Source organism: Hyalella azteca, unplaced genomic scaffold (assembly GCF_000764305.2).
Source record: "Hyalella azteca isolate HAZT.00-mixed unplaced genomic scaffold, Hazt_2.0.2 contig4675, whole genome shotgun sequence".
NCBI classification, from domain to species: domain Eukaryota; kingdom Metazoa; phylum Arthropoda; class Malacostraca; order Amphipoda; family Hyalellidae; genus Hyalella; species Hyalella azteca.
This window is the reverse complement of record NW_025934886.1, coordinates 234,546-248,673: the sequence shown is the minus strand read 5'-3', so window position 1 is coordinate 248,673 and position 14,128 is coordinate 234,546. Positions and strand designations below refer to the sequence as shown.

Below are 14,128 nucleotides of genomic sequence, written 5' to 3'. Positions count from 1 at the left end.
TAGGAGGATAGAAAGACTATTTAAAAGATGGAAACATTTACAAAATTCAAATCACAGCCTCGTATGATGCAACAAACTACAGTTTTTTGTGATTCATAACAGAAATCAAAGTTTTGTATTCAAATTTAAAGAAAGTTTTGAATTCACATTTAAAAAAATATAAATCACAGCCTCTCGTGAACAAACTACAAACTTTGTATTTTCCGATTCTTAGCCAAAAGAACGTTCTGGGTACAAAAAAAAATCAAAGCCATCTATGATGCAACAAACGAAATTTTTTTAGTGTGCTTCATAGCAGAAAACAGAGATTTGTATTCACATTTTAAAAATATACGTCGCAGCCTCTTGTGAACAAACGTTCCGATTCTTAGCCAAAAAAAGTTGAAGTTCTGTGTAACATTGGAAAAATAAAAATCAAAGCCCTCTATGATGCAACAACCTACAACTCCTCTGCGCTCTGGATTACTCATTTGTGATGTAGCCGAAAATAATGTTCAAGCTTCAACCGAAATGAGTATCAATATGAGTATTGGTGATGTAATCTTCTGTGAATAACTCTCCACATACAGGACAAGGATACTTAGCAGCAGATCCTACATCCTTTTTCTTCATGCAGGTCTCGAAGTCACGATTTTCAAGACCGTCAACAAGCGAGGCACCTGCCCCAGAAATGCCGCTCCCGCTACTTACCCCAGCTCTTGGCCCGCCAAAAGGGTCCATGCTAGTCCCAGGGCCCGAAGTAATTTCAGTTCCCAAGTAATTAGAAGCCGTGGTTTTTGCATTGGAATGCGTCCCAGCAGGCAAAGTTGTCGCAATATTAAGTGTGGCTGCGTCTCGTGTGGCTATGTCAAGTATAGCTAAATTTCCTGACAACTGCACTACTGACATCACCGGCCTCTCCCAGTACCTGACGTCAAATTCGTCGTCAGAGTCTGATACACAGACGAAATCTTCGTCGTGAGTTAAGTCATTCGAGGAATTGCGTTTAACAACGTCTCGACTGGCGATATTTCTTAAAGGCTTGCTGCTATCCACAATCTTCTGCGTGCTGACTGAGTTCGCTCCAGTTAAATGGGACTCTCTAATTTTTTTGGTGGTTGCAGAAGTGATATTTTTGTGTGATTCCGTCGGAATATTAGTTATCGGTTCATTACATTCATTATCGCCAGAAGTGGACTTATGATCTTCAAAGGTTTCGTTCATATTAATTTCTCGAGCATCGAGATCGCTGAGAGCTGACACGAGAGGCAAATCTTCAACTAACAAATTCTCCGACTCACCCCAATCTCCCATACACACAGAAATGTGAGATATGAATTCATTCGATGAAATAGAAGCTTGACATAACGGACACGTTTTCGTTGTATCACAATCTTCATCACTATCGCTTAAAGAATACTTAGAAGATTTGGAAAATTTGTTCTCGGAAATTTCAGATGGAGTTGTACAGTTGCCCTGTGTAGGAAGTTGTGCACTACAACCACGAGAACTAGAAGTCCTAGGGTCACCTTGGTTTCCTTTTTTGCTTGCAATAGCTCTAGTATTTGATTCTCTTAGCGCGTTGTGCGCAGCCATTCTAGCGTCATATTCCAATAAAAGTCTGGACACAGGCCGACCAGATTCGGGAACCGTGCTTTCTACATTGCCATTTGATAATTTGAATCCTGTTCCAGTACTACTAACAGCCAACCCGTTGCCCAAGTTCCTGGCCTTCACTTCTTCAGCTTCTTTTCTGTCGGTGGTCGTGGTGGTTGTTCTTGGGTTCAACACAAACGTACCTCCACTACCGAAAGTAAGCCCTCCACCAGATTTTTTATCAGTAAAACTTGCACCCAAACTTTTCCCGGCAATATTTTTTTGAGCATTAGAGTTCTTATTTAAACCTTTGTCAAAGCCCACTATTTTGGACCTTGAAGCGTTCCCAACCTCGACTGACTTGACGACACCAGATGCAGTCGAACTAAATCCTCGAATGTTTTTGTTGGCGGTAAATTGATCTGAATTCGGCAGTTTGGCTTGGGATTTTCCTAAATTACCAGCGGCTAAGTGATCATCTTTGGGCATTTTCACGCTGCTTGTTGAAGGCATTTTTGCATCAGTGGATGGGAGCTTGCGAGTGACACCAGAGGCCACAGTCAAAGATTTTCCAGCGCCAGTAAAATACTGGCGAATGTCGGCAGCAGGGAGGGGGGCTTTGGCGTTGCGTTTCACTTCACTTTCTGGAACAACATAAACAGGATATTACCATGAGAGAAATTATTTTCAGAATGTTAACATGCACGATTACTTTATTCAACACAGCGTTACCATGAGAGAAATTATTTTCAGAATGTTAACATGCACGATTACTTTATTCAGCACAGCGATAACATGAAAAATTATCCTACGAGACAGAATTTTACCATACAATATTACCTAGTTAACCAGAACGTAACTATGCAAAATTATCTTTATAAACACAACACAAATATGCAAGCTTACGTCATTTAATCAAACGCTACTATGGAAAATTACTTTGTATGACAGAATTTAACCATGCCAAACTATGTCAATAAACAGAATGTTACTATGCGTCATTTATACGTTCTGCAACAAAACTGAAATATTTTATTTACCATTCAATGAATCTGTTGCTTTCCGCTTGACGCCTTTATTTGCGTAACCTTCAGGCTCTCGAATTTTAGTATAGCTGCCGCCACACGAGCGCTGGTGATTTGCCCACCACCTGCCATATATCAGAACCAATTGAGATTAGATTAAATCAAATAAAATAAAACTGAAAATAATCTCTATACTAAAAGAGATTTATTACAGCAACAAGGGATTGGGAATTGTTACTTGATTACAAAGAAACACATACAGGAAAATACCAATAAAACAATTAGTGTCGATTTATAAATAAATTCATACTCATTAATCAAGTTATGATGGCTGCAATATTCCAACAAAAAACATGATTTCTGGATCATTTTTGTAAGTGTGAGTCAAAGCTTGTGCAAGAAGACAACTCGCTTGGCTCCCAACCGACCTTAATACTTCGCCTTAACTGGCAGCCTAGCGTTAATTTGACCTATAATTGGGACGTACTAACATATCGTTAGATTGTACCTATTAGGTCCCGACTGACCTATCATGACGACCCAACTTACCTATCATTATGTCATACTGACCTATCATGTCGACCCAACTTACCCATCATTATGTCATACTGACCTATCATGACGACCTAACCTAGCTATCATAATGTCATACTGACCTATCATGACGACCCAACTTACCTATCATTATGTCATACTGACCTATCATGACGACCCAGCTTACCTATCATTATGTCATACTGACTTATCATGACAACCCAACTTACCTATCATAATGTCATACTAACCCATCATAATGTGGTACCAACCTATCATAATGTCACACTAACCTATCATAATGTCATACTAACCCATCATAATGTGGTACCAACCTATCATAATGTCACACTAACCTATCATAATGTCATACTAACCCATCATAATGTGGTACCAACCTATCATAATGTCACACTAACCTATCATAATGTCATACTAACCCATCATAATGTGGTACCAACCTATCATAATGTCACACTAACCTATCATAATGTCATACTAACCCATCATAATGTGGTACCAACCTATCATAATGTCACACTAACCTATCATAATGTCATACTAACCCATCATAATGTGGTACCAACCTATCATAATGTCACACTAACCCATCATAATGTCATACTAACCCATCATAATGTGGTACTGACCTATCATAATGTCACACTAACCCATCATAATGTGGTACCAACCTATCATAATGTCACACTAACCCATCATAATGTGGTACCAACCTATCATAATGTCACACTAACCCATCATAATGTCATACTAACCCATCATAATGTGGTACTGACCTATCATAATGTCATACCAACCCATCAATATATGGTACCAACCTATCATAAGGCCCCGGTGCCCTGTTCATGGAGCGCTTCACAAGACCGTAGTAAGGCCGGCGGTGACGACAAGGTCCGCTGCACTGCCACACATGCTGCCTGTACACGGCAACCTCGTCGTGGAATGAATGGTATACCTGCCATGTACTTCATTATAGTTACTTGTTACTTGTACTGTTCATTATAGTTACTTGTTTCTACTGTGATAAGAATTAGAAAGTACTTTTTGCTTAACTGATATGATTAATTAACTTTGCATATTGGCCGTGAAGAATGCTAAACTTCTATGCCAACCTCATCGTATAATACGTGGTAAAACAGTAATACAATTCACAATATTTTGGGGTCATATAGATAAAAAAAACTTTTATCCTTGCCATTAAGAATGATAAAATTTTACATTGGACTCTCAAAGTAATGATAGTTGAAGTGATGTCAATTTTACAGGCATCTTTGAAACGGCAAATAATCCCGTCAAATTATTCGATGTTTTCACAGTTTTTCAATAACACTGTAAGAAGTAGTTCTTTTCTAGCCACAGAGGATAATTCAAATTTGAACCTAACTGTTCAGAAAAATTGCTCTAAGTTTAACTGGCATCAATAAAAACATTCCCAGACATAAGTTAAAACAGATGTACAACACAAGTTAAAATATTTCATAATACTTTATACTATCTAACAATATTAATGCTGTTAGTATTTAATCCAAGCTTTTGCAAGAACACAACTCTTGAGGTCACAATTACAAAGGGGAGTATGTTCAGGAAAATTTTATAATGATATAAAAAAACTTTCACAGAGCAATATAAATGCATTAAAATATTAGCTGAATTTTAACAATATTGGTGGTAATGTTTCAATTTGATAACAAATTTTCCCTTCTACGTTATATACACCCCATACACGAATCAAGTTGCTCAAATTACTGGTATTTCACTGTGAATGTTGATTTCAGTGACATTATTGTGAAAACTAAAGCATCATTGATGACAAATTTTCACTTTTATGCAAGTTTCGCTCCCCCATGCAAGAATCTAGTGACAAAACTCACAGAAATTCTGGTGCGAGCCTTGGCGTTGATGCGGTGCATGTGCTTGTGGAACTCAGGACCGTGGCCTTCCCTGTCCCTGTTGTTGGCTGTCACGAAGAGGTACGCGTGGATCATCTCGTGCTGCACACACCGGCTTAGTTTAGTGTTACGAGCAGTATTATAGCAAGTAGTTCATTATTAAAAGCAGCTGATTATTGCAAGAAGAAGACTAATGTTATAAAACTTGCAATTCCAGAAGACTAATGATATACCAAGTCCTCACCAGGAGCGTCTCAACAAGGTCACTGCGGGGCCGCAGTTTGAGGAGAGGCACGGAGAGACGGATGGAGCAGAGCCCTCCCCTGCCCTCGTAGCTGCACACTCCAGCACATCTGCACAATTGATACAATTAATTACTTCTGAAATAAAGACTCTTAATACAAGGAAGATACCCTTAAAATTTATTAATACTATACATTTGAAAATACCTTAAATTCCTGTTCACTTTGATTCATGCATTCAGTGAATTATATAAAGAATTAATCTTTAAAATTGTATTAATTCATTTTATATATGCTCATATTGGTCAATTGCTGCAGGTCATTTAAATAGTATATAATTGACTACAATTTAATGTCTGTGGTTGCCTTGTCCAGTAAATCATGTAATATGCATAAAAATTTTCCACTGCATGAAAAATAGATAGGTATTATTCAACAGTTCAACACTTCTTAACTTCAATACAATAACATGAATGAATTAAATGAAATGTGTTGATTTAATTCATTCAAAACTCAAAACTGATTTAATGAACCAATTCTGTGCATCTTTAAATATAAAAAATCCTGTCTTTTCTTATCACAGCTGAAACCTTTAGTTTTACTCACCATAACGGAATAGAAACATATACTATATCAATATAATAGAAAAATACACATAGTGAGAAACAACATTATTATATATGTCTAATTTTGGTACCTATGATAATTCATGAAAAACTAAGCTGAAACTTACACTGTCATCCGAGGGCTCCACGAGACTGACACAGTGTGTAATTGGCCCCAGAAAAACTGATCATTGTAGGTGCAGAAGAGTGCGTGAACATCAGGAGCTGGATCAACCAACTCCCACACTGGGTCCACCAATGATACGGTAAGTTTGGTGTTGTCACTGTCAGAACCATCTGGAAAATTTATTGTGAAATTAAGGATGTATAAAAGCATTCAAGTAAAAATCAGTACAGTCATATGTCATTTCATATACATTTTATTACATATATTTTGAATATATATAACATGATTTATTTTTTTAATGTTTTATGAATATTTTATTAAAATTTTACCAATTTTATTCAAACCAGCCTCTAGAAACTTTTATTAAAACTAATTTTCAATAAAAAGTAGGTACAACCAATTATAAAGTTCACTTTATTTGGAGCACTAAAAAAAATAACTAAAATCTGTTAGAAAACCTCTTGACAGCACATTAATCAACAGTCTGATAGACAATGATCACTCATTTCATATACAATGCTGGTTGTAAAATAAACTTCAAATTCACTCAAATGATTCCTAGTTTCATAAAGATATGGTTCTTTGAATGGCACAACAATCTTATAATGTTGTATTTTAAAAGGGAGAGACAGAGCCAGATACCGTCAAATGGGAAAATAAGGGATGGCAAGCTAAATTGGGACAGTCCTCCACCAAAAGTATTTGAAATACTGCAAAACTAAAAATAGTGGCATAAACTTCAACATTTTACCTATCTATATAGCATAAAGGAAGTTGAGAAGTCATACATTTACTAGCTCAAAAAAATCTTTAAAAAAATGTTTAAAAAGTAATATTTTTTACTTTTTTACTTTTGCTAAGAAGTGTAATAAAAAAATATTTGCCATATTAAGAAATCTTGCTGGAAAATAAAGTTGTAGACAGGTGGCCGCTTTAAAGCTTCATCGATGGAATTTTTGTACCTCAAACCAGAACAAAATGGTGGCCATTTCCACAAGACAGGGTAATAAGGAACATTCCCCCGGGGTAATACAAGACACCCCTAAAAATGCATTTACAGTAGAACCTCAGTTATCAAAGGCTCCAGTTGACAAAAAAAATCACTAGACGAATAATTCATGCATCATTGGTCATCACAAAATTGAGCATAGAATGTCATAGGCATAATTGTGCACCGGGCAACATAGAATGAAATGTAATTATCCTAAACTATGATTTTTTTTCTACAAAATATATTATGGTTGTCACATATATATTACCCTCTGTTTCAGGTATATTTAATATTTATTAAAATTTTTTTTTCACATTGCTTCTCTTTAAATTCACTTCTTGTTATTTGTTTGTCTGCTTTAAATTTTATAATTATATAACATTTAACAGACTTCTACCTCTTTAATCTATCTGAAATTTTGCGCACTTGCATAAAATTGGAGATAATGCTTGAATCACTTGACAGGATAAATAATTTTACACATTTAAAAATTTTAAATTATTAACAAAATTGAAAAAATAATTTTGTCTGCTCCAAATCATATAATTGATTGTAACACACTTCTACCTGTCCAATCAATCTGAAATTTTGCCAACTTGCATGAAGATGGAGACAATGCATGAATCAATTGACAGAATAAATAATTTTGAAAATTTAACTTTTTTATAGTAGGATTGGATTTGGACTGTGGTGACACTGAAAAGATATGCAGACATCAGGCCTTTTGTATCTGCTAGCTGTCACGAATCACACATTCATTTTAAAATTAATTTTTGGAATAAGAAGAGGGGAAAAGAGGAGCCAGGTACAGGATCCAAGATACCATCAAACAAGGTAATAAGGGATGGGTGGGGTAATAAGGGACAGTCCTCCAACATTTCATAGAAATGTTGTAGCAGCTAAACTAATTAAAACATTGTGAAACAAAAAAATAGTGGCATAAAGTTTATGGTATAAAGTTCAACATTTTTACTATGTAGCATAAAGCAAGTTAAGAAATCAAACATTTACTACCTCTAAAAAAAATCCTTAAAAAAAGTGTGAAATACAAATTTTGGAAAAGTACCCCTTCTAAGGTCTGTAGCAAAAAAAAAATTCAAAGTATTAAAAAATTTACTTACATAAAAGTTGCATGCAGGAGATGGCTTAAAAATGTGGTTGACAGAATTAGCATAACTGATTTCAGAAAAAAATGGCAGCCATTTCTGCATGACGGGGAAATAAGGGACACCCCCCGGGGTAATAAAAGACACCCTTAAAAACACATTTACAGTAGAGCCTTGGTTAGCAAAAGCTCCAGTTACCAAAAAATCAATAACAACAAAAAATTTTGATTACATTTACTTCACTCAGCAAAAAAATTTCATTTGACAAGAAATTTGTGCATCATTGGACATTACCAAACTGTGCATAAAATGTCATAGATAGAATTGTTCACCGGGCAACATAGAATGAAAAGTAATTAACCTAAACTATGCTTTTTCTATAAAAAATATGATGGTTGTCACTAAAAATATTCCTTTGTGTTTCAGGTATATTCTTTACAATCTTTCATTGTTATGTAGTGAATTCACTTGACTTAATTAAAATTAAAATGGTGTGGAATTACAAGCTATCATGTAAGCTTACAGATACAGAAGAAATGCTACATGGCTGCTGATATGAAGCTTGCAGTGGACAAAGTTGTTGTAAATGCTCAATGGCATGTCCATGGATTAGGTAATATCAATAATACAGTAATGTATGGATAAGGTAATATCATATCAATAAATGGAAAACATGTAAAAATCACAGAAAATGTCATTTATTTAGACATCTAAATCATCTACAAAGGAAGAGGAGGACTTCAGAGTACTGTTAGTAATAGATGAGTACACTCTGCAATCTGCATGCTTCAAACATTTTAAAATTTAGTTTCATTTCAAGTGTCCCTAATTACCCCATTCCCAGGCTTAGTTCAGGAGGCTTTTATTTTGCATCTGGCATCTTACAAAGTTACGAATAGCATATGGAATTTTTGGAATATCATACAATAGCCCTTGCAAATACCTTTAAAATGAGCTTAAACTTGTTTATGAAATGTTTCATGATAAGAAGTTATCAAGGAAAAACGTTCAAAACCGTCCCTTATTACTCCATTTGATGGTATTGGGACAAGATTGAGAGTGCAGAGAAGCCAGAGAAGGTTTGTGGAAGTATTAGGTGACTTAGGTCTACGCAAGTAATAGGTTGATGAAATAAAAGTACCCAAGAGGATAATAGGGGAGATGGAGAATAATTTCAATATACCGTACTGTAAATAGGGTTGTTTTGTTGGGTATTGCTAGGTCATATTTATTGCATGGTAATTTTGGCCATTTTTACACAAATATTGTTAGCTCCCAAAACACTAGGTAATACTTTATTTCTCTTTATATTTATTGTTATTAGTAGCATTACCCAACTTTTTTATTGCTTGTTTATTTACAGTTTACACTCTCCACGCCTTCTCCTCTCCAGCCTACTCCTTAATATAAAAAAATTAGGAATTAATTTTTTTAGGTATTTGAAAATAAATTAGAAATTCTTTGTAAATGTGTAACATTGGAGACACTGGATTCTTTAGAAGTGTTATCTTACTTATAGTACTCAAAATTGAACAGTCATAGTGACAAACCAGAGATTTTTTAGAATCTGTTCATTTTTAATTGCCTCATTTACCCAAGATTTAAACCAATTTCTTATGTATGATACTGCTGGTATCCATGATAGGTACTTTACTGGTCTACTTATAGTACCTATCTAAAATGAACTTGAGGGAGAGTCTAAAAAACTCTCTGCATTTGAACTTGAGGAAGGGCCTAATAAACTCTATGCTGGTCAAAAACTCTAAGTATAGGGTTTAGCTATTTTTTGGGGCTATGAACAGAGCTTTCCAATATTTTTTAGAGCTGCACAATTTCTGCTACATGGATTACGGCCTATCAATTATGAAAAAAAGGGCCCAATTGAGCCATGAGCATGAGAATCCAAACGTATAAAAAATTTTACTTTGGAGCCAAATGATTTTAATCATACCTATGTAGGAAAGTTTCAATCTTGCCATGCAGTAAATTATCAATGAGATATAAAGAAGAAAAACTGATTAGAGTTTTAAAAATTAATTTGAAATTTTTGCACTACCTGCTTTACTGGTAAGAATAAAGTTATACTAGGAATTTAAAAGCAAAGAAAACAGCCAGAATATTAACCATTTCTTAAGAATGAAAACGTTTTGGAGTCCAGCTCCATTGTCAGTTCAAAAGTTCAAAACCTATAAGAAAATCAGAATCAATTAGAAAACTAAATTCACATCAAAGATAAAAACATAAATTGACAAAATAAAAACAAATACACATAAGGAGATAGGCCTATCTATTTACAATTTCAAGGGGATAGGAGCTGAAGGCTGCATTTAAACCAAGTTTCTGTTTAAAAATGTACAGGGATTCTAAAATCCGTAGGTCAGTAACACTGGTCGTGTAAGCTAGAACTCTGAAATCACTATCAGATACCGGAACATTGCACTGCTCGGCATGGACGCGCACAGCTGAATGAGGAGGATGCACAAGTATTTTTCCCGTTCTAAAGCTTCTGCCCTTATGCTCCAGTGCAGCAGCTCCACCAGCCTAGTGTAAAAATTGCGAGACGTCATACCGTGCCGACGTACGCTGATGCGCACTGCATACAACTGTATCTATATACTAGGGATGAACGCATAAAAAGAGGGAGAGCATCTTTATACTTTAAGAACAAACCGATTTTGAAGTTATTCACCAATAGCACCTGCAGATTTACATTCGGAAGATATTTATTGATCAAATCTTTCTATTCCCTAGCCATAGTCTCAGATGCTTTACCAAAGTAGGGAAAAGAACAATAAATCAGGTTCCTACTGTCACAATCGGGATTCGGGAACTACTACTAGTATATAGATACAGTTGTGCACTTGTGCGCAGTGCACATCAGCGTACGTCGGTATGACATCTCGCAATTTTTACACTAGGCTGGCAGAGCATAAGGGCAGAAGCTTTAGAACGGGAAGTCGGGAACAATACTTGCGCATCCTCCTCATTCAGCTGTGCGCGTCCATGCGGAGCAGTGCAATGTTCCGGTGTCTGATAGTGATTTCAGAGTTCTAGCTTACACGACCGGTGTTACTGACCTACGGATTTTAGAATACCTGTACATTTTTAAACAGAAACCTGGTTCAAATGCAGCCTTCAGGCTTCAGCTCCTATCCAGTATCCCCTTGAAATTGTAAATAGATAGGCCTGTCTCTTTATGTGTATTTGTTTTTATTTTGTCAATTTATGTTTTTATCTTTGATGTGAATTTAGTTTTCTAATTGATTCTGATTTTCTTATAGGTTTTAAACTTTTGAACTGATGATGGAGCTGGACTCCGAAACGTTTTCATTCTTAAGAAATGGTTAATATTCTGGCTGTTTTCTTTTAAATTCCTGGTAAACTTGCGACTTAAGCAATCTAGTAATTTTTATGCTAAAGTTATACTCACTTGAGGTATTTAATTTGGAATTAGAAACATTATTAGAGTTACTGCTTGAACTTGATCTTTGTTGTCTAATTTCTTCTTCAAACTGTTCTTGGAGTTGGATAGCAAGTTGTAGATCCATTTCAGATGTATCCATCATTGCATGAAATTTAAAAATAAAATCATACGATACATTAGACATACAGTTAGATAAATTAGAACAGATCTGCACTCAAGATATATTTCACATCAAATTTCGATGTTTTCAGCTTGAAGAATTAGCCACTACTGTGACTTGGGTCAATGGGTCGTTGAGACAGTTGTTTGTTTGTTTGTTTGATGCTTATTGGAGCTTTGGAGACGCATCCATGTAGCTCCACGACTGCAGGGGGATTTGGCTGTTCCAGAAGTCCCAGTATCCCACGTTTGCACAGGAATTTAGTCCGTGCAGAAGTCCCAGCAACTGTGTGCACATGAAAAATATCATTAGTATACAGGATCATAAACATTGTATCAATTGATCAACTAGAGCTCACATAATTGGGGTGTAAATTTCAGTATCATGTTCAGGGAAATAATTTGCTGAAGGCAGATCAGGGTACAAATGTGTTTCAAAATAAAGTGACATTTATTTGTTAAGAATTGCTAGCAATTTGCTCTTCTAAAACAAAGGACTACATTATTAGCGCTAAGCTAAATTGCCCAAGTTAGTAGCTAGAGGATGCCCTACCTTGTGCCACATACGANAGCACACAGTGCTGACAGGTCCTCCTGCTCTATACTCTCTTTTGAGGAGTCTCTTCGAGTGTTAACACTGGCCTTCAGCAGACATTGGCATGGATACTGGCAAACACAAATAGCTAACTCTGGTTGTGGTCAATTTAGATACAACCTTGATGATAGCATTACTTACATTGATTACAGCTCCTTGCCTAGACCACTACAATGTGCTATAGCTCGGCTACGCATTGGGCATGCCGGTGTAGGTGCTCACCGTGCAAGATTTGGGATGGCAGCAACTGGATTTTGCTCAGTGTGCCACGTGGGAGACACAATAGATCATTTCATATTAAGCTGTACTAAGTTCACTGGCCCAAGAGCACTATTCATGAGTGTGGTGACTGCACTGGGACTTCCTTGGGGTCTGCAAGCTGCCCTGGGTGCGGGTGTCACCAGCAAGCAGCGTCATCAAATTTTCTCATACCTGCGGCACTACTTGCAGCAATGTGGAGTGGTTGCTCAGATGTAACTTGTAATCAATAATTGAATAGGCCCTCACTATTGCCTGATCCCTAATATTGAGTCAAACCTAGTTTGTTTTATTTATTTAGTAATATTATTTTTATTTTATTTTATTATTATTATTATTATTATTATTATTTTTTTTCTCACTGACTCCAATCTTGCATGTCTACATATCTTCTATTGGTTGGTCTAGTTTTGCATGCAGCACCATGATGTCATGATGCTACTCTACGTCTCTGCAAAGAGGCATGTTGCACCATCTTGCATGCTCCATCTTATTATTATTATTTTTTTTTTGTATTTATACTTATTATTATTATTATTATTTTTTTTTTCTTCTACATTCTGAAGCATGTGACAAGTGTCCGGTACTAGTTGATGACACTTCCCTGCCTGGAGTGCTCTGGCTTGTGGCTGGGCCCAAGCTTTCTCTTGTTGCCCCCAACTAATGATTGAGATCAGGCTGGGCAGTGCATTAGCACTCGAAGCCTTCAAATTCAAATCATCATCATCATACGTCCAAGATGAATCAGTCCGTTCAGTGCGCTCTACCGGATAATGTTGTCCGAACTTCAGCTTTGAAATGCACATTTTACGTGCCTGCTTTCGTTTTTTTTGCATAACGGGGTCAGTTTTTAACTGATCTGTTAGAATTTAAATAAAGCTTTCGTTTTTTGCATAACGGGGTCAGTTTATAACTGATCTGTTAGAATTTAAATAAAGCTCAGATGTAGCTAATATATATATTTCAATTCTTCGGTCTCGGTTTTCGGTACCTGCATCTGGGGTAACTTGGAAAGTTGGACAATCGGATGATTCCTAATGATATATGTACGGTACCTATTCCTAGTAACTACTTTAATAAATAATAATTACAAATGCGCCAATGCCGAAACCAGCTTCTTGATGAATTTCCTAGTGTCTGCTATGTATAATTGGTATTTTCACTGTTTCTTATTATTTGCCTCAGTGATTCATTTCGTACATCTTCAGTTTTGTTGAGTATCGTCGGTATTAGCTTTAGCTGACCTTCAGACATAGATTAGGAAGTGAGTAAGAACAGGAACAATAGACATCTAGGAATATTTGATTGCAATACATGAAACAGGTAACAGGTTAACAGTATTTTGAATCTAGACTATAGATATTCTACAGCCATACCAAATGGCAAAAGGCAGAAAAGAAGAATTAAGCATCTACCTACATGTATATGTTGATATTGCTTCAGAAGTTCAGCGGCGAGTTCAGCCATATGCCCATAATTAATCGGTGATTGGTACTGTTACTACTGTATTGGTATTGAGTACTGTAACTGTATTGAGTACTGTAGCTATAAACCTGCCAAGAAGTTCCACCTATGAT

The 14,128-nt window shown here is 36.0% G+C and overlaps 1 protein-coding gene across 2 annotated transcripts; it reads right to left on the bottom strand.

Annotated features, from left to right (window-relative positions):
* Nucleotides 1-25: 25 nt before the first annotated feature.
* On the bottom strand, nt 26-12,247 carry LOC108673809 (DNA-dependent metalloprotease SPRTN). 2 transcript variants are annotated; one of them, XM_018161680.2, is made up of 7 exons: nt 11,546-12,247; nt 6,020-6,188; nt 5,289-5,397; nt 5,027-5,146; nt 3,974-4,110; nt 2,616-2,725; nt 26-2,219 (listed from the first exon to the last, which is right to left on the bottom strand). In XM_018161680.2, the coding sequence occupies exons 1-7, from the start codon at nt 11,721-11,723 to the stop codon at nt 502-504; spliced, it is 2,541 nt and encodes an 846-aa protein (XP_018017169.1). In that variant the 5' UTR covers nt 11,724-12,247; the 3' UTR covers nt 26-501. The 2 variants fall into 2 exon arrangements, with proteins under 2 accessions (XP_018017169.1, XP_047736096.1); XM_047880140.1 differs by lacking the exon at nt 11,546-12,247 and adding an exon at nt 8,131-8,201.
* Nucleotides 12,248-14,128: the final 1,881 nt, after the last annotated feature.

Coding starts and splice junctions, on each gene's coding strand:
- LOC108673809 (XM_018161680.2), bottom strand. CDS start 11,723: ATGTCTAATGTATCGTATGATTTTATTTTTAAATTTCATGCAATGATG. Junction 6,189..11,545: donor TTCCAAATTAAATACCTCAA/GTGAGTATAACT, acceptor TAAATTTTCCAG/ATGGTTCTGACAGTGACAAC. Junction 4,111..5,026: donor AGGCTCGCACCAGAATTTCT/GTGAGTTTTGTC, acceptor AGTACATGGCAG/GTATACCATTCATTCCACGA.